General features: G+C 40.5%; 1 protein-coding gene across 1 annotated transcript in view; it reads right to left on the bottom strand.

Annotated features, from left to right (window-relative positions):
* LOC106520466 (G patch domain-containing protein 2-like) overlaps nucleotides 1–14,760 on the bottom strand; it is a 28,009-nt gene extending 13,249 nt beyond the window's left edge. Inside the window, exons 1-8 of the mRNA XM_014012587.1 lie at nucleotides 14,696–14,760; nucleotides 12,393–13,052; nucleotides 7,540–7,601; nucleotides 6,846–7,004; nucleotides 5,681–5,760; nucleotides 5,522–5,586; nucleotides 5,405–5,444; nucleotides 5,209–5,294 (exon numbers count right to left, since the gene is read on the bottom strand). Of these exons, the coding sequence (XP_013868041.1) occupies nucleotides 5,209–5,294; nucleotides 5,405–5,444; nucleotides 5,522–5,586; nucleotides 5,681–5,760; nucleotides 6,846–7,004; nucleotides 7,540–7,601; nucleotides 12,393–13,048 (1,148 nt within the window). The 5' untranslated portion in view covers nucleotides 13,049–13,052; nucleotides 14,696–14,760. The remainder of the gene's footprint in view (nucleotides 1–5,208; nucleotides 5,295–5,404; nucleotides 5,445–5,521; nucleotides 5,587–5,680; nucleotides 5,761–6,845; nucleotides 7,005–7,539; nucleotides 7,602–12,392; nucleotides 13,053–14,695) is intronic.
* Nucleotides 14,761–17,940: the final 3,180 nt, after the last annotated feature.

Genomic DNA, 17,940 nt, shown 5'->3' on the forward strand with positions numbered 1-17,940 from the left:
GTCAATGTTTTTATTAGTGATTGTTTGTATTGTGTTTTAATTGTGTAATTTTTATGTAAATGTATACTTTTTGCTGCCTCTTGGCCAGGACTCCCTTGAAAAAGAGGTTTTTAATCTCAATGGGACTTTCCTGGTTAAATAAAGGAAATAAATTCATCATGTTTATGTTTCTCTTTTAAACACTTTCCCTGAAGATAGAAGCGTATGTTTAATCTGACGTGGCATGTTCGAACGAGCCGTTTATAAGGAAAAAAAGTAAGAGAAATTTAGGATAAGAATATGAAAATGATTTTGCACGAGGCCCAATGTGAGCAGTTTTATGACTTTCTTATTGAAATTCATCCTTACCAAAGGTATTTTCTGTTAAGGAATTTTTACTTTTACTTAGTTATTTACATATTTTAAGTGCTTTAGATAGCTCTGGTAAAAGCCTAATAACACAAACGTATAAGGTGTAAATTTAAAGTCAATTCTTGCTCCATCACCTGTGAGTGGGAAGTGATTTAATCAATGTATGTTTGTGCAAGAAAAGAACCAACCACAGGGATAAAATAAAAAAGAGAGAATGCCTGAATAACAGGTTAAAATTGTGGCTAAATTCTACTTAACTATAAGTTATTAGCAGAATAAAAATTAAAGAAAAGCCTGCAACATAAAAAAAACTCCCACAGAAGAAATCTCCTTGTTAACCATTCATCTCAGACAGCCGGCTACATAAAGCTCGCAGCTCTAACAGACACATGCTCCGGAGAGGCCCCGTCAGGACAGCCTTTTAACTGGCAGCGTGTTCCATGACCTCAACACCCATAAATCACATGACGGGCGTGCAGGCGCTGGGTGTTGAGAGCTGCTCAGGGCACGCTTTGAGCGAAGTCCCTATGTTGTATAATCAATAGATATAAAAATAAATGGCCTGACCGTTATTCTCTCCCTGCTACCTTTCTCTAATAAAATCCCAGTAATGCATATTTCATTTACTTTTATACTTATTGATTACCTGTACTCCAGTTAGTAAATCACGCGCCTATCGATCCCTCAATCGTACCTCTGTCGGACAGCACATAACCAGCCATTTGCGCCCCTGATAAAGAGCTCAGACATTGAACTCCCCACAGTAAATCTTTGCAAACTAACTTTTTAATTCCAAAATCGATCCACATTTAAACGTGGCGTTATTTCACAGGGCACGCCTGCGGCATTAAAAGTAATACTGTGATGCATTTGGTCTTAATGTATGGAGGTCCATCCCTCCGTCTCTTTTCTCACCGCATCAAGGCCGAGACGCGCAGTGGTCCCCCCCTCCCACCCTGCAGCCAGGAGGTTAAAAGGGCCCTTTTTGCTGCTGCAGAACACTGGGAGACAGTGGAGCCATCAGGAGCCCATTGAGGCACTCAACACAATGCAAATCAGACATAAGAATACTATCAGCTGGCTCATTAACCAAGGAAAAACACAACCATTCATCTCAGAGAAGAAACCAAAAGCTTTTTATCAGCGTACGACACGGTGCCATATAAAACTGTAAACAGTGGTAAAAAAAATAATAAAGCACAGAACTGTTGTTATTGTTTAACATCTGTTACTTCATCAGTTTTCCAAAGCCTGACAGATGTTTCTGTCTAAATTTGCAGAAAATGTGATGATAAAAACAAAGATTGACTTTGAGGTGTTGGGGGAAAAAAGAGTGAAGGTGGCCAAGAACAACTAAATACTATCAAAGACACAAGGACACTGAGGAAAGAGAGAGTCCAAGATGGATTTTTCAGGTCATATGAGGCACCTTTCAATGCAATGAAGTCCCTTTGGGTGCCGAGTAAAAACAGCACTGACACAGGGTCAATTGTAATTTTGGCTTGCGCATCCAAAAGCAAATATATCAATTAGAAACAATAAATCAAAAGAGGAGTGAGAGGCCATAGATACAAAATGACCATCTATTTTCATTAGGGTACACGGTGCTTCAGGTGGGAGCAGGATCTCAAGATTAATATAGGTATTCAAATGAATCAGAAAGGATTAGGGTCTCCTGGGAACATAATCAATAACTCCAAATCAATAATCAATAGGCCACTCACACCAATATACTAACTGCTGACACTGTGATCTCACAATTAAAATGAAAACTGGGGAAGGGAGTGGTGTAAGACTATGATTTATCTCACGTCGCGAGTGTTATTTAAAAACAAATAGGTCAATAGATAAAAGCTGCTGCTGCACGGCTCAGGTTTAGAGGCGGTGAGGCATTTTAAGGTGGTCAACGCCTCGCAGAGGAGCGACAAATCCCACAGAGAATGGTGCCTCAGAGACAGGAATGAGTAGCATGGGACAAAAAGAAAACAAGAAAACAGATGACACCTTGTCACAATTCTGCACTGTTTCGACAATACAAGAAAACGTAATTAGTTAGAAATGAATCACGAAGGCAAAACATAAAAGAAAAAGCATCTGATGTAATCAAAATTAAGTTTAACTAATGGCCTAACTTAGGAATGCATATCGCTCGCCACCTTTAATGCCAAAGGACAAAGATGTGGGTAGGCAATCCTGGCCTTGCATGCTTTACTGGTTTCCCTCCTCCAACACACCTGATTCAGTGATTGTTTGTCTTCAACGTCTTCAATTTCTGCTGAAATCTGATAATCATCCATTCATTCACATTAGGTGTGTTGGAGCACAGAAACAAGTAAAACATGCAGGATAGTAGCCCTCGAGAACCAGGATTGCCGACCCCTGGACTAAAATCATCTTCTGTTGAGATATGATGAAGTTTTAGCCTTTTTATACAATCTCATGTAATATTAATAATGTAAAATTAATGTGGGTATGTAATATGTGCTGTGAATGACTCTCAGCTAATACTACCACAAATTTTAGCTCAGTATTTGTAAAATTCACCGACTTATCACCCCTTTTGTTTAGGCTAAGTTCAGTTAGCTGTGGTGGCCATCTTGAAATGGTCTGACTCTATAAGTTATTCAGTTGTCGGTCTACACCCAATAATTACACTGGTAAAGTAGGATTAACATCTATTTGGTAAACCATGAGATAGTTTGCTAAGTGTGCAGAAAAACAAACACAGACATGAGTAAAAGCATTATTGTTCTTACTGACAGGTGATAATCAGCAGGTATGAGCTTTCATATTTTAATATAAACCATTTTTTGTTTGATCGTGACTAGTGTTGTCAGGCCTGATACGAGCATTTTTAAAAGTACTCGTACTCGTTCGAAATGCCTCTATATCTGGAGCCATAAAACTTTTTTTTTAATTTGCGTGGATGTTCACATTTAAATGCGACATTAGACTCTAGTGTAAATGCTTCCTGCTGTCAATGCAAGCCCCATGCAGCTCGCTGTTTACAGAAGTAAACAGGTCTCTATCTGTGGATGCTACTTGTTAGCATGTCGATTCTAAAGTCGTTGTGCGATCAGAGCGGGTTAAATATTTAGCTTGTATGTTTGTTTAGTTCACTGTTTACATTTGAACCTGCCTCTGGTCGGCTCTGAAGCGTGTACTGTATTTATGGAACAAAGGGACGTGCTGAACGTAGAACTAACCAAGGTATCGATCAGTAACTTTAGTATCAACTTGGTCCGAAACCATAGTTGCCATCATATATTTCTGTGGAGTCATGGAAAATTTCAAGTAAAACGACAACGCAAATAGACTACTGTTCTGTAGCTGACTTGTGAAGTTACAAGATTTAAACAACATGACTCGAGGTTACTATCATTATTATTACTTGGATCGATCTGCTTACCCACTCCTCACTGATGTAAAAGTCGGATAAAATGTGACATGATCGTTCAAATTGCAGTCACTTTGAAAAAACATCAGATATGTATCTGATTTAGCACCAGGTCCTTAAAAATAAAAAGTGTTTTACAGTCATTGTGTAATGTTTAAATTCTAACTAAGCAAGAAGTCTGATGCATCTCAGTAATCCAACTAAGTGCAGTAAGACAGTAAGACAACTAAGTAAGAACTCGATATCAGTACTCGGTTTGAGAAAACCTGGTATTGGGACACCCCTAACTGTGATTGTTTATATGAACTCAGGTGACCCAAGCAAGTTCCATGAGTGCAAAACCAGGTCATAAACACCAGGCAGACATTTTACTGGAGCAGCTCCTGAGGATAGATTCAGCCATGACGTCCAACTGAAAACATCAGAAGCCCCTCTCACCGCCCTCCCCCCCTTCCTTCACTCATTCATTTGGGAGTATGATTTATACTTTTTGAAGTGAAGGGTCTTGAATCCCACTTTAAAGGAATTAAGAGATCTCCCCTGTGTCTGTCATTCAAATGAGAGCATGGCAGGGATATGAGGGCTTTTTAATAGAAGAAATTAGTATTCACAATGCCTTAAACTGGAATCTGAAGGAACCTTTCAGGTGGAGAAGAAAGGGCCAGTTTAGAAAAGAAAGCCCTAAGAAGTCGGGGGGCTTTTCATAGCAGTCGTGTTTTTGCCCCTCATCAAGAAGAGCCGGAGCGCTTCTGTGAAACAACCCAAGAGAGAGGGAGGGAGAGGTGCCTCGCGTGTGTGTGAGAAACAAAAAAAAAGGAAGAAGAAGAAGAAGAATGCATCATAAATAGGCAGCGAGGAAACAACACAACGAGGAAGCCCACAGTCTGGGAGCCTAGAGGGCCGCTCAGCTTCTCCACAGCTCCCCCCACGCAGATCCAACTGTTCCAGGGATGACTGGAAGCAATGTGACGCTTTGACAAACCACTCATTTGGATTTCTCTAATGTCTCTGTGCAGTTCCAGAAATGTTAGAATTTAAATTAGCATTAAACCAACACGGTATTTTTTGTATTTTGTAGGACGCTGACCTTGAAAAGTAATAAGCTGAGCTGAATTTGAGTGTTACTTCTGTGGCTTACTTTTGTTAGCTCAACTTGACTTTAAAGTCAGACTCACATAAATGAAATGTTTATTTAATTAGAGTATTAGCACTGTTAACACATCTAAATGGTCATATATACATATATCACGCAAAACCTCACATTATTTGCCCATATCTGACAGTTCTGCTTTAATAGTGTGACTGCTGATTCAGCAATAAATCAATGTGCTGCTATGTGAGCTATAAAACAAGTTGTTTTTGACATAGAAAGTCTTATTTTTATGAGAAAGGAGAACATTTTATTGTTCCCAGTAAATATACCTCTTATCCTGACTGATAAGATGAGAACAAACAACTACCTGTTTCTGAAGAGCGAGGTGGAACACCTGAGATGGGAACTTTCTGACATCGTGTCAATGGGACAAACTGGACACAGAGGGTTTAACTGAAAATTTAGAGCATCAATAAGATTCATATTTTAACATTTTTATCATTAAAACAAGGTCTGAGAGTAATAAATAAACCATAATTCACATAATAGTTATAATAGTTCACCTGGTTTCTGTCTTGTTTTCCAACAGGAGGCAGCCAGTAGCTACAAGGAGACAATCAAAGGATGAGAACTGATTGAACTTCCGCCTCATTTTGTTTTTAAATATGAGCATATCTTACTTTCTCTGGCACTGATCCTGGGAGAAGTGCCTCAGTCTTTCTACAAACACTGACATGTTGGGGTTCTGTCCAGCACAGACACAGAAAACAACACACAAACTGAACTAAAGGTTTTAAATATATTTAACAGTGAAGAAAAGAATTAAAGCGTTTGTGGACCTTCCTGGGAAGTCGTCTCCTGTCCCTCCTGAAGCAGCCAGCAGCTGAGCAAAGCAGTCGATCGGGACGAGAGTGACAGCCTGCAACAGGTGCAAAATCATAAACTTCATCTTCTTGTACTGACAAATTAAAATACTAAAATACTACGCAGAGTTTTAAAGTAACAAAGTACAAATACTTTGTTACTGTACTTAAGTAGAATTTTTGGGTATCTGTACTTTACTTGAGTAATTATTTTTCAGCCTACTTTTTACTTCTACTTCTTACACTTTCACACAATTATCTGTACTTTTTACTTCTTCCATTTAAAAAAGGTGAGAAGTACAAAGTTATTACTTTTATTTCATTTTAGTTTGTTTTCATTCCAGCTTGTTATTGTAAAAAAAATAAATACTATCCATATAAATTGTGCCTCCGAGATAGAGTGAATTTAATTGTGGTTGAATGAGAAGTATAAATATATAAAACTCTGATACTGTATTAGTTTGTACACAAACAAATCATGTCACACTCCAGCAGGACATAATCATTAAAATAAAAGGACTGTACTTAAGAAGTATTTGTATTTCATGAATTATATTATTGGACTTGGCCGCAGCCCTCAGATAGATTTACATTTTGGGGGAAATGTTTGTGCAGCCTTGATATATGTATATAAACTGAAACAGAGAGACTAGTGCATCATAAATTTAACATAAATTAATTATCTTAATACGATATAGTCATTTCTGAATTTTTTGGGGGGGAGGTCACCTCCTAATAAATGTTACAGAAAATCTAACTGCTCATTTTAAATCAACACTTTTACTTTTAATACTTAAGTACAAAAAATATCAGATACTTTAAGACTTTTACTCAAGTACTATTCCTAAAGGAGACTTTAACTTTTACCAAAGTAATTTTTTGGTACGATACTTGTACTTTTACTCAAGTATCACTTTGTGGTACTTCATACAACACTGATACTACGTTTTACTAAAGCAAAAATCTTTCAACTGACTTGCAAGAAAAACCAAAACAGAGGAATCTATTCAAGATTTCGAAAGTCATAACATTTTTATCAAACTTTATGCAGTATTTTAGTTTTTCAAACTAGTAGCTCAAACAAACCATCAACTCTCCTAAAATCTCCAGTTTCCATTAAATGATGGGAGGATGTTCACACCTCTGACAGAACAGCGTGCAGGTTGCAGGAAGTTGGGCCGAGTTTGTCTCTTCTGGAGGGAAAGCGAGTTGTCGGTGTCCCAGTTGGGCAGGAGACCCGTCACCGCCGTCCCGACCCCACAGTCCCCTTCAAAGAACCAGTCACTCTGCTCATCGTCACCTGCACACATGGAAGAGTGAATGCAGCCGCTGTCGAATGTCCAAAACTCAGTGTGTGAGTTAGAGGCTGCAAAGCACTTGTAAGAAGCTGTTTAACTAACATCGTTCTCAGCTTTTTCTTAGCTGTTTCGGGACTTCTTCAAAAAATGTCTGAAAACTGAAGCCGTGCAGCACCAGATAACACCAGTCTCATCGCCCAGAGGCAGTGCGCTCCTCTCAGACCTGTCACTCAGCAAAGGTGCACACAGGAACCATGCCTCTCACAGTCAAGGTGTAGTGACAACTGTTAAATCAGAGGCCGCCTGGCCCCACCACGGCTAATGAGATTAGCAAAGGCTTCGGCGCTCATTAACACGACATGACAACGTCTTATTAGCGTCGCCTGGGTGCTCAGCAACCAGCCCATTGTAGCAAAAACCCTCCTTTGTAGGTTCAGCATTCCATCAAACTGATGCCTGACAACTCTTCATGTTTCTGGACAGCTTCAAATACTCAATAACGAATAACCTTTTTATCGTCTAGTATTTGTTTGATACCTTGTCTTCCCTCATCATTGGTGAACAGACCAGGGTCACTGCTGCAGGTGCTGCTGGTTTCCCTGGAAAGAAAAGAAAAACATTTTCTAATGACTGTTTATTATCAAAGACATATCGGGTTTGAATTTTTCATCTCAAACTTGATGCTGCTGCATCTGAGAGGCGAACAATGCAAATCAGAAACATTTTTACGCCCCTGTTTAAAAGGAGACACTCAAAACTAAAAATTAATGACTCGGAGCTGGAGGTCGACATAAACGGAAACAACACAAAAAGACAGAGCGTTGTGTGTCCCYCCCTGTCTCGATGGCAAACACAAAGGCATCAGGAGGGACTCTGATCGAAGCCACTGAGTGACATGAACAATCTAATTGAATATCCTCCGCTGTCAGCTCCAATCTAATCTGGCCTGCGTCGTGGAGGATGACAGCAGAGAGGAGCGCGGTCCCCTGTCTGCTCCTCCCTCTGGGCGTGCCCCTCGCGCAGACGTGCCGCCGCTTCCACACAACAACTGGCTGACATCTGCTGTGTGGGCAGCCGCCGCTCACCGTCCCGACCGGTCCCACCCGCACCCTCAGGCAAACCCCGGTGACACGCCCTGCTCGCCCTCTGCAGACCCTCACTGAGGGGTTTCACTGCAATCCTCACACCTCAGCTACCTCGAGAACAGTGGTTCTGGATCCTGGTCCTCAAGGACCCCTATCCTGCATGTTTCAGTGTTCCATTGCTTTGGCATGCCCGATTTAAACGAACGAGTGATTGGCAGGCTTCTGCAGGACTTAGACTTAATGAAGGGCAGGGAAACAACTAAAATGGAGGACCAGGGTTGAGAACCACTGCTCTAGAAAGTTCAAGTGAAAAATAAATAAATAGCGAGTTGAAAAGATACGTGTGAAGTACACTGCACTGCAATATTGTAGAGATTCTAATACAACAGTTGTGTCTTTCAAAAAACACTATTTCATAGGACTGTGAGAAAAAGGAAGCTCAATTCTCTCGTCTGCCTCGCAGTTAGCTTCCTGTTTATCATCCCTGACCTTGCTCACAGGAGAAAGCTGGAGGGTCAGATTCGCGCTGATACGGAGCTTTGCCATATTGCCGAGGCCTCAGAACGACGCCAGGATCAAGAGAACCTCCATCCAGACCGCCTGTCTAACCTACAGCCAGATGGTCCCGAATCAGCCCCCCGAACATCCACGAGAAGCAGATGTGAGAGAGGAGCAGGCCTCTCCGGGGAACCTCCAAGATGTCTGGCCGCGGACGGACCGTCCCTCCACCCCCATCCCACCTCTTCAACTCCGTCCCTCCTGACTGAATTCCCTGAGCCGCACCTCGGCTGAAACACCTCTGGACACAACAGCTGACATCTGGAGCACGCGGCACCTCAGCAGACAACTTCTGCACCTGCGATCTCCACCTCTAATGGAGGTAAGAACCAGTGAGCTACAAGCCTTCCTCCCAAACGCATTTTCAGTTTTATTACAGAGATTTAAAGCAAAGTCTGAAAGAGAATCACACATGTTAACAATTAATTAGAAGCATTCATTAAGTATTTATCTGTATTAAAGGTGTAATGTGATGTTGCTTGGAGCAGGATAGAGCCAATGTGAGAGTGTTTCCATTAAATACTCCCTAATTAATGCTGTGAATAACTGACATGCCCATTTTTCATGAGATGAAACACTTCTTTTCTTCAGCTGTGACCTTTGCCAAGGAAAGTTGATTCATTTTGAACAACTTTACGCAGCAAGCACACAGTAAGAACAAAAACGCACAAATAATCTAGTCAAAAAAGGGATTTTCTACCAGGGATTAGACACTGTAATTAGAATAAATAGTACACTGTATGTCCAAGTGAGGCAAAGGCAAGGGCAAAACTCCAGTGTTTAGGGGCGAACTGAGCTCCCCTCATGGCCTTATTGTCTCTACACAAGCCAAGGAGGTGAAGCAAAACACAGTATCCAGATGAGCACTAATCATTAGGAAATAATCCTCAGCTCCTGGGAGAGGCAGAGCAGTTTGCACAGAGATTACAGGCAAGCCGCCATTTATTGAGCCTGGGCTCATTCTGCAGAGGAATAAAGCAGAGGAGAGTCGGAGGGATGGGGGCAAAGTGCTGATAACAGTGGATCTGTGGGCTCTTCAAACAAGCCGCCCCAATCTATGCCCTCTTTTATTGGTGACTGATTATAAGGTTATCCCACCCTCCCTGAGCTGCGGTAATTGGATTAGTCTCAGAGATTTATGAAAATCACCAACTCGAAAAAAAAAAAAACTCCTCGTAGAGTTCTTGAAATCCAAATTACAGCACGGCGGCGCTGAAAGTGGCTTTTGTTTTCGTCCGAGAGCATCGACAGAAGCGGCGCACAGCTGGAGACGGAGGCTGAGCCCCGGAAAAAGCGACCACCCCACAGGTTAGGCCTGCTTGCCGGGGCCAGCCTGGGCGCCAGGTGGCCTCGCTGCCAGCAGGCAGGGCCGGGTCTAATCAAGGATGTGGAGTCCAACTGGAGGTTCCAACATCTGCTCTCCTTTGCACTCGGGTGGCTGAAGGCGAAGCGCAGAAGGGGAGTGACCTTGAGGAGGGGCACATTTTCACAGACCAAACACTCCGATTTGAAAGAATCAAAATCCAAATGTCAAAAAGACATTCCAACACTGACATCTGTGTCTGACATCAAATAAAGCACACGATCTCAAAGTCTAAATATTGCTGTTGTAACGCTGTCAACTCCTCATCACTGCTGCCATTTGTTAATACACTTCGCCTCCACCAAGACTCAACTGTTAGCTTGTTCAGCCTTCAGTGCAGAGTGGCAGTCTACTGAGCAGCAATCAGGAGCATTGCCGTTGTGTAAGTGAGAAATGATTGACAGCGTTCCGAGGTGCTCCCATTTATTTCTTCTCCAGAGCTGTTTTCTGTCAGAACGGCTATTGATTTTTCCATAAAGTAAGAAAACAAATACCGTTTAGGGGCTGGAGAGGTCAGTGCAAATTAAACCAGAAGATGTAAAGCTTTCTTCTGTTCCATTACGGCTCACTTTTAATACATCTTCTCACATCCTTTATGTGATCAAATTATAATGAGGTATGCAAACAAAACAAGAAAGAAAAAAGAAGACGTGTGAAACATGTTTAGTTTTTAATGTTACTCAGTGATATGTCCAGTTATTTTGTGTCGTATTTTAAATGGTTTTTAAAAATATAAAAAAATTAGGAGTAAAACTAATAAAATTAGCTATAAATAAAAGTAGTTTTGTGTCATCTCTATTAACGTTTTCTTTTTACCATAGACACAGGATGAAATAAAACAACTACAAAAACATTTCACAGATGATGATATTTCTTTTATGTTGCCAGGTGTGAGCTACTAGCACCCTAAACTTTAGCTCATTATTTGTAAAACTTACGGGCAATCATTTTTGTGTTGGCTAAGGCTGATTAACTATGACGGCCATCTTGAATTCAGTTGACTCCAAAAGTTGTATACTGAAAAAAATAGCCATCTAAAAATAAGTTCAGAAATACTAGATAACAGTCTGAATCATCTAAATTAATTGAAATATTTTGCCAGTGCAGTATAATTGCGCTTGGTAAAACTTCTTACAATAAGTGGCAAAAATAGGCTAATACAGTTAATAATCTGACAAATTCTGCTCCTGTTTAGTGTATCAGCCTAAAATAAAAGGTCAAAAATATTTTTGGCTGAATGTAAGATTTTAAGACTTGGTTATACAAGCAATTTTTGCAGTGTAGATATACATCAAATGATTGTTTTTTTAATTCATCCAGTGGCTCATTAGATATTTTGCTGAAAGACTGACAGAATGAATGACTTAATTCAAGTTTCCACATAATTAAAAAGCTTAATTAAAAAGATTTATGTAAAGCCACACTGTTTTTTTTTGTTTGTTTTTGTTATTGACATCAAATTCTGCTTTGCACATATTTTATAAATATACTTAAGTTTATTAGATAAAACACTGAAAAATGACTTTTTTTAACTTGCCTTTCAAATAAAAGTTCAAACCCTTCAACTTTTCTGGATTCTCATAGTAACTTTTTGGTTAAAATGTCAAAACTGCCATTGCAGCAGTTTATCCTAATGAAGTTTCAAGTGCTTCAGTTCTGCATTACCTTACTGAGTGATTATTGTATTGATTGTTTCACTGTAATAATATATTGTCCCACTCTGTAGTAAGTTAAATCCACATTTAGGTTTGCCAAATGAAATTCACACAGGAGGGTGCAGCCTGGGACTGTGGGACAGGCAGAGCTTTAATTACCCAGCCAAAGACAGGCATATATTTCAAAACAAATCAATACCTCACCAAGTCACTTATTTATTTGTGACAATAGTTCTCAAAAGGAAATAATGAGCTCTCAGATGCCTGGAGGCAGAGCTATCAAGGATCCCCTCCCTGATGATCTTTTCAGTTATAAAGAGATGAGAATCAAGAGGCTATCATTCATTTTTAATGCCAAATCAACACTTTAAAATGGAGAGGCATGACTTTTTTGGTTTAAAGGATATGCTGAATATTGACAAGTAGCTTGAAGATAGACAGAAAGTTAAAAGTTTACTGCTTTAGAGGGTAAGGAAGGCTTTTGGRTTTTTGAGCTTCTTTCTCAGAGCAACTTTATTCTGGCTGACAGAATCAGTGTTTGACTGCTCCACCGACGCTATACTATATAAATATATACTATAAAATAATTAAGTTCTCTGAAAAGTAAAAATGCTTCATTTTTCCATAATAAATGTATGTAAATACACTGATTGGCAGCACAAACTTGGACTAAGTTTGCATCATAAAAATGTTGGATGAATGTTTTGTCGAAGAAATAAATTGTATTACCCATCAGACATATTTTCATCTTGCGCATCTCTGTGTTCTTTTGCAATCTTTCTCTTCCAGCGCTCCTTTCCCATCAGCCTGCCTCCGTCAGTCTGTCGCTCTGCTCCGATCCAGCCACTCAGCCTCCTCTCCGGTCCTGACAGACACTGCACTGGAGACAGGCGAGGCCTTTTCTTATCATCATCCCTTGCATGTAACTTCTGCTGAAATCTGACCCTCACATCCGAGGTCATTCGTTTGACCTTCCTGCGCCTCCTGAGAGGTCGTCCTGGATTATTRTCAGTGAAGGAATCCGACTCTGGCCAGGAGGGCCGCCTTGCCCTGACTGGGCTTCTGACGACACACGGCCAGCGGTGGTCGGTTGTRTCATCGGAGTCGCTGTTGTTGGCCAAAGAGGTTTTGAAAGCAGAGGGCAGGTTCTTCCTGTACTCTTTAGCCTCATCCATGCTGGACTCCGAGGCCTCCATCCAGCATCGTCTGCGAGCCACGGGATAGACCGAGGACTCGTGGAAGCGTTTGCGGCCTCTGCGCCGTCGGATCTGCCGTCGTTGCTGCAGGGGACTTGGGATCATTTCCCCCCACAGCTCCTCGAGCTTACTCTGCTCCGAGGCCTGCTCCAGTGCAGAGACCAGGTCCTGCACCAGCTCGTCCATCATGATGCTGGAAACCAAAAGAAAAAAAAAAAGGTTATACTCCAGAAGTCACGTAAATCAAGTGGTGTTAAACACAACGCAGATTGTCACTGTTGAAAAGCCTTTGGATGTGTCTCTTTTCAACACTGTGGGTTTACAGTTTTAAAAAGATAAATACACTRTTTCCAATCTATTTCCTTGATWAGTTAAAACAGCAGCTTATTTCTCTTTGGTTTACTCTTTYAGAAACTTTTAATGTGAAAATAAAAATAATAAATTCTATTTATACCATCAATCCAGTCACCATTTTAATTTGTTTGATTTCACACACAAGAACATTGTGCAGCATTATGATCACTGATCTGGCTAACAGGCTTGATTCTTCATACTAATATTTATTTACTTAATCAGGAAAAAAAGGGAATTTTTAGTAATGGTCCGATGACACTACAGAAAAAAATAAATCATTGTGTAATCATTAGGGGTGTAAAAAAAATAATGATGTACTGAAATATTACAAAATTTAATTTCCTGATACTGTATGGATTCTTAAAAGCACCGTAACAATTTTTAAATTAAGGCTAAATGGAATGATGTACAAAGAAATGTGAAATAAAAATGTAGTTCTCGTTGTTCATCTCTTTTCTGACTGCATAAAAATAAACTGAATTTAATCAAATTGTATTTATGTATACAGTAGTGTGGTGTGCTTTTTTGGAGAAAAAATTGGCAATATATCACCTTGCTTACAGTATTGCGATATATCGTGACATATATCGTGATGTTTATCATATCACCAATTTTGTTGCAATACACAGCCCTAGTAATTAAATACAGTGGTTCCCATGTTTGTTAATAGATCTTTAAGCATCACGTGTTCTGACCTCAGACAGAACCTGTTCTGGAATCCACAACTTTAAAAATGCGCAAATACATAAAATCGTAGAAGGTCATGTTCATATTTGTGTTAGATGAAACAGGAAGGGTTGGTATAATACTAATACAAGTCGACTAAACAGAACCAGATGTGGTTCTCAGTCAGGGGCGGTTGTAGGGACGGGGCCACAGGGGCATTGGCCCCACCTGAAATCTGATTGGCCCCTTGAAGTGCCCCTGTCCTGTCACTCAYCTGTCCTTTACCTGGGAGTGATGATGGTGGATGCAGTTCCATGTTCAAACACTAGTTGCGCTAATGAGTCAAATAGTAAAGTACAGAATGAATCAACAGAATTCTTCTTCTCTTCTTAAGAAAATTTGAACAATCCTGCAAAAAAGTCTTTGGATGGATTTTCTCACATGTTGTGTTTGAGTATATTTTATCTATGTACAGTAAWATGTTGAAAAACTGGTAAGGAGAATTTACTGTGCAGGATTTTTTGTACCACTTTACAATAATGGTACGTTCACACCGAACGCGTTTTGAGCGGCAGGAGCGGCCGATTCACATGCAAAGTCTATGAGGATGCGCCTCTAGGGATCGTGTGTCGCGCCACGTACGTTTTGGGCGGTGTGCAAGGAAAGCGGAAGGGGCGCAGAGCATTTTCCGCGCATGCGGTGCTGCGGAAGCCGCCGCCGCCGCCCGAGCCGCCGCCAGAGTTCAAATATCTGAACTTTTCGCTGCTCGACGCGTCTCCCACTGAAAACCGAAACAGACGGACTGGAGATCTTTACCTGAAATCGACCGTGTGCAGTTAGATTTTCTGGCAGGATACGGTATCAGCCCTGATGTGGGTCAGCTGCTTGGGACCAAAAAAAAAAAGAGAAAAAAGTCAGTCAGCTGGCAGCTTCTGGAGTGATGAAACTAACCAAACAAACCGACTCTAAATCATCTGGTGAGTTAATTATCTGCTATGCGCCACGTTCACTTGCTTTTTAGTAAAAAACCAAAGCCATTTTCTTTTATTTTATCTTTATTTCACCGGCAGAGGACACGTTCCTCCCACACCTCGCTGCTGCCTCTGCTTGTTCTGGTCTGAACACTAGTGCCTTCTTCGGTCTGAAAATAGTGCGTCCAACGAGAGACATTTTGCGCTTTTTGGCCGCTCAAAACGCGTTCGGTGTGAACGTAGCATAAGGCTCCCCTTATAGATGACTTATAAAGAGTTTACAGATACGTTACTAATTCATCTGTAAACACTTTATAAATCATTAATAAATGTTTATTATTCAATAATTAGAGAGGAGAAAGACAAAACTACCCAGTTTCTTACCAAATAATGATACAAATGTGTTCACATATATTACATTTAAAGGTACTATATTATATTTAGCCTCTTTTAAACCTTAATTAATGCATAATAAACACTTATTAATAATTTATAAAGTGTTTACAGATTAATTAATAACCTATCTATAAACTCTTTAAAAGCCATCTACTGTATAAGGGGAGCCTTATTGTAAAGTGGTACCCTTTTTAAAAAAATTATATTACATTACAAGCATTTGAACATGTATGACTGGTTAAATGTAAATACCTTACCAAAACTGGGGGGGTTGTGTGAAAGGATGCTGAACAAATACTTGGCCTCACTATGAAYATTGTGGCCCCTTGATGGCCCCTTACTCAGAAAAATCCTAGATCCRCCACTGTTCTCAGTGTTTTTCAGAAACTACAGGTTCCATGCTTTTGGTTCTCAGTCATCTTAACTCACTGAGAAAAGTGTGGACCGAAAATAAAAATATATATGATACAGTGCAATGGACAAACTTTACTCCACTTATGTAACATATCTGAGCATGTAGCGTTTAAAAAAATAACATCAGCAGGCTGATTCTCCATTAAGTGCAGCAGTATTGATTTAATGAAGCTCATACACGAAGAGTTGTCTCCATTGATGTCAGTTAGAGAGAAAAAAAAAAACAGCTTCTAAACGCGCGTGAGCTTCGCAGCAGCTGTAAAGACGGTTACACCGTCCTCATAAAGAGTGAAGAAAGCGGCAGCAGCTTTGCAGCAGCACTGCAGCAGAACAAAACCAGAGGCGGGATGTTGTATCTGCATGATGTTGCATAACAGCTCACATGTGCTGTGAGCACAACACACACAGCTCTGTCACTACCAGCGAAACAAGCCGTTCACGCGCGTTAAACGGCGCTCACACAGACACACCGTGCACGTGAACTATTTATTGTAAGGTTTTATCATAARAGGCAGAGCCCACGGTGTCTGAGCACTCACCAGTCGCTGCTTGTCTTGTTTTGTTTTCAGCACGCAGCAGCTGAAACAACAGACGCACCTTCCGCCCTGCAGACCAGCCAATCAGGGGGCGTCGCTTTGCTGTGACGTCATTCCAAAACAGCCTGCTGGACCAGCTGATAGGGAGACAAAATTCAACCTGCCAAGCAGCAGATAACACTCTGAACACAGTGAAACGTAAAAACCGTAAGTCTGCTAATAGAGATCATTTCATGTAGCTTGGAGACAGCAATGAAATTTTTTATTTACTCCTGTAATTTATTTATTTTTTCTGAATTCCTAGAATTCTTCATCCTAACAAGGAATGTTATTGTTATGAAGCAGGGTACTGCAACAATGTTCTGGTAGACTTTTGTGGTGACACAGTAAATAAATTCATGTTCTATTCTGTTGTTGTTAACACTTTTTGGCACTGTTGTTACAATGTAAAAAAAAGAYATGAGAAGGGGACGTACAGCTCTTTGAAATAAATGGAGCCCTTCAATTTTATTTATTTAGTCCCATAGGCAGAAACTATAGTTCACATGTGGTGATGTACAATGTATGTAGTGACAGAGAACGTCTCCCACCCAATGCATGGAACTGTGGCTGAAATGCAGAGCTCCTTCGRTGCTGCTGCATCCTAAATTCACAAAGGAACGTTGCCGCAGATCTTTCCTCCCATCAGCCGTTAGACTCCACAAACATCACTGCTCCCAACAATCTCAATAAGCATCCATGTTTGTGGTCTGCATGCCAAACAACTCTCAATCATTACAAAATAATAACCAGTGACAATTTTACATAGATTTTCCTGAACTGGAACACTGACTTAATGACTGAGTTCGACTCAATTTGCACATCCCCTCGAATCATGAGTCTGTCATGACTGTTTTTTTATTTCTGTAATTTTGTATTTTTCTTCATGGTACCTTGCGATTTTCATTACCTCCGCCAAGGGCGAGGAAATGTTTTCGGTCGCGTATGTTTGTCTGTCCGTCTCTCTGTCCCTCTGTCTGTTGTTCTGTCGTTCTATCGTTCTGTCTGTGGACATTATTCAAAAATTTGTGGACGGATTGTCATGAAATTTTTACCACATGTGGATACTGGGCCAAGGAACACACCATTAAATTTTGGTGATGTTCCGGATCACGATGTGGATACAGGAATTTCTTTTCTTTGAACACTCTGACATTGGCAAAGCTGTGATGCTTTCACAGAGCGTGGTTTTCAAAGTGTCCAGCAGGTGGCACTGTAGTATTTGTGTGCCCCTTTGTAACTCTATTACAGGATGGGGGAAATTGGTCTTGGCGGAGGTTTGCACTCTCCGAGTGCTTCTAGTTTTGATCTCATTTCATCTTGATAGTCCGGTACAGTCTTATTTTTATTTTGAACTATGTTTTTTTATTGTTACTATCTTTAATTCTATTATTATTGCTACGTATGATAATGTCACATAGAGATACTGCGTCTGTGGATTGATGTATGTTTGCTGCTGCTACTACACCTGAATTTCCCCACGTGGGACAATAAAGACTGTTTATATTCTATACTATTCGAGTGATGTAGTGACATCGCGTTGTGACATCACAGGGGCCTATTTCATTATCAGAAACAGGCCCCRGTGATGTAGGCTGTATTTGGTGACATACAATGTACAGTGGTTTGCAAAAGTATTCATACCCCTTGAACTTTTCCATATTTTGTCACATTACAACCACAAACATAAATATATTTCACTGGA

Source organism: Austrofundulus limnaeus, unplaced genomic scaffold (genome assembly GCF_001266775.1).
Source record: "Austrofundulus limnaeus strain Quisiro unplaced genomic scaffold, Austrofundulus_limnaeus-1.0 Scaffold2, whole genome shotgun sequence".
Classification (NCBI taxonomy): domain Eukaryota; kingdom Metazoa; phylum Chordata; class Actinopteri; order Cyprinodontiformes; family Rivulidae; genus Austrofundulus; species Austrofundulus limnaeus.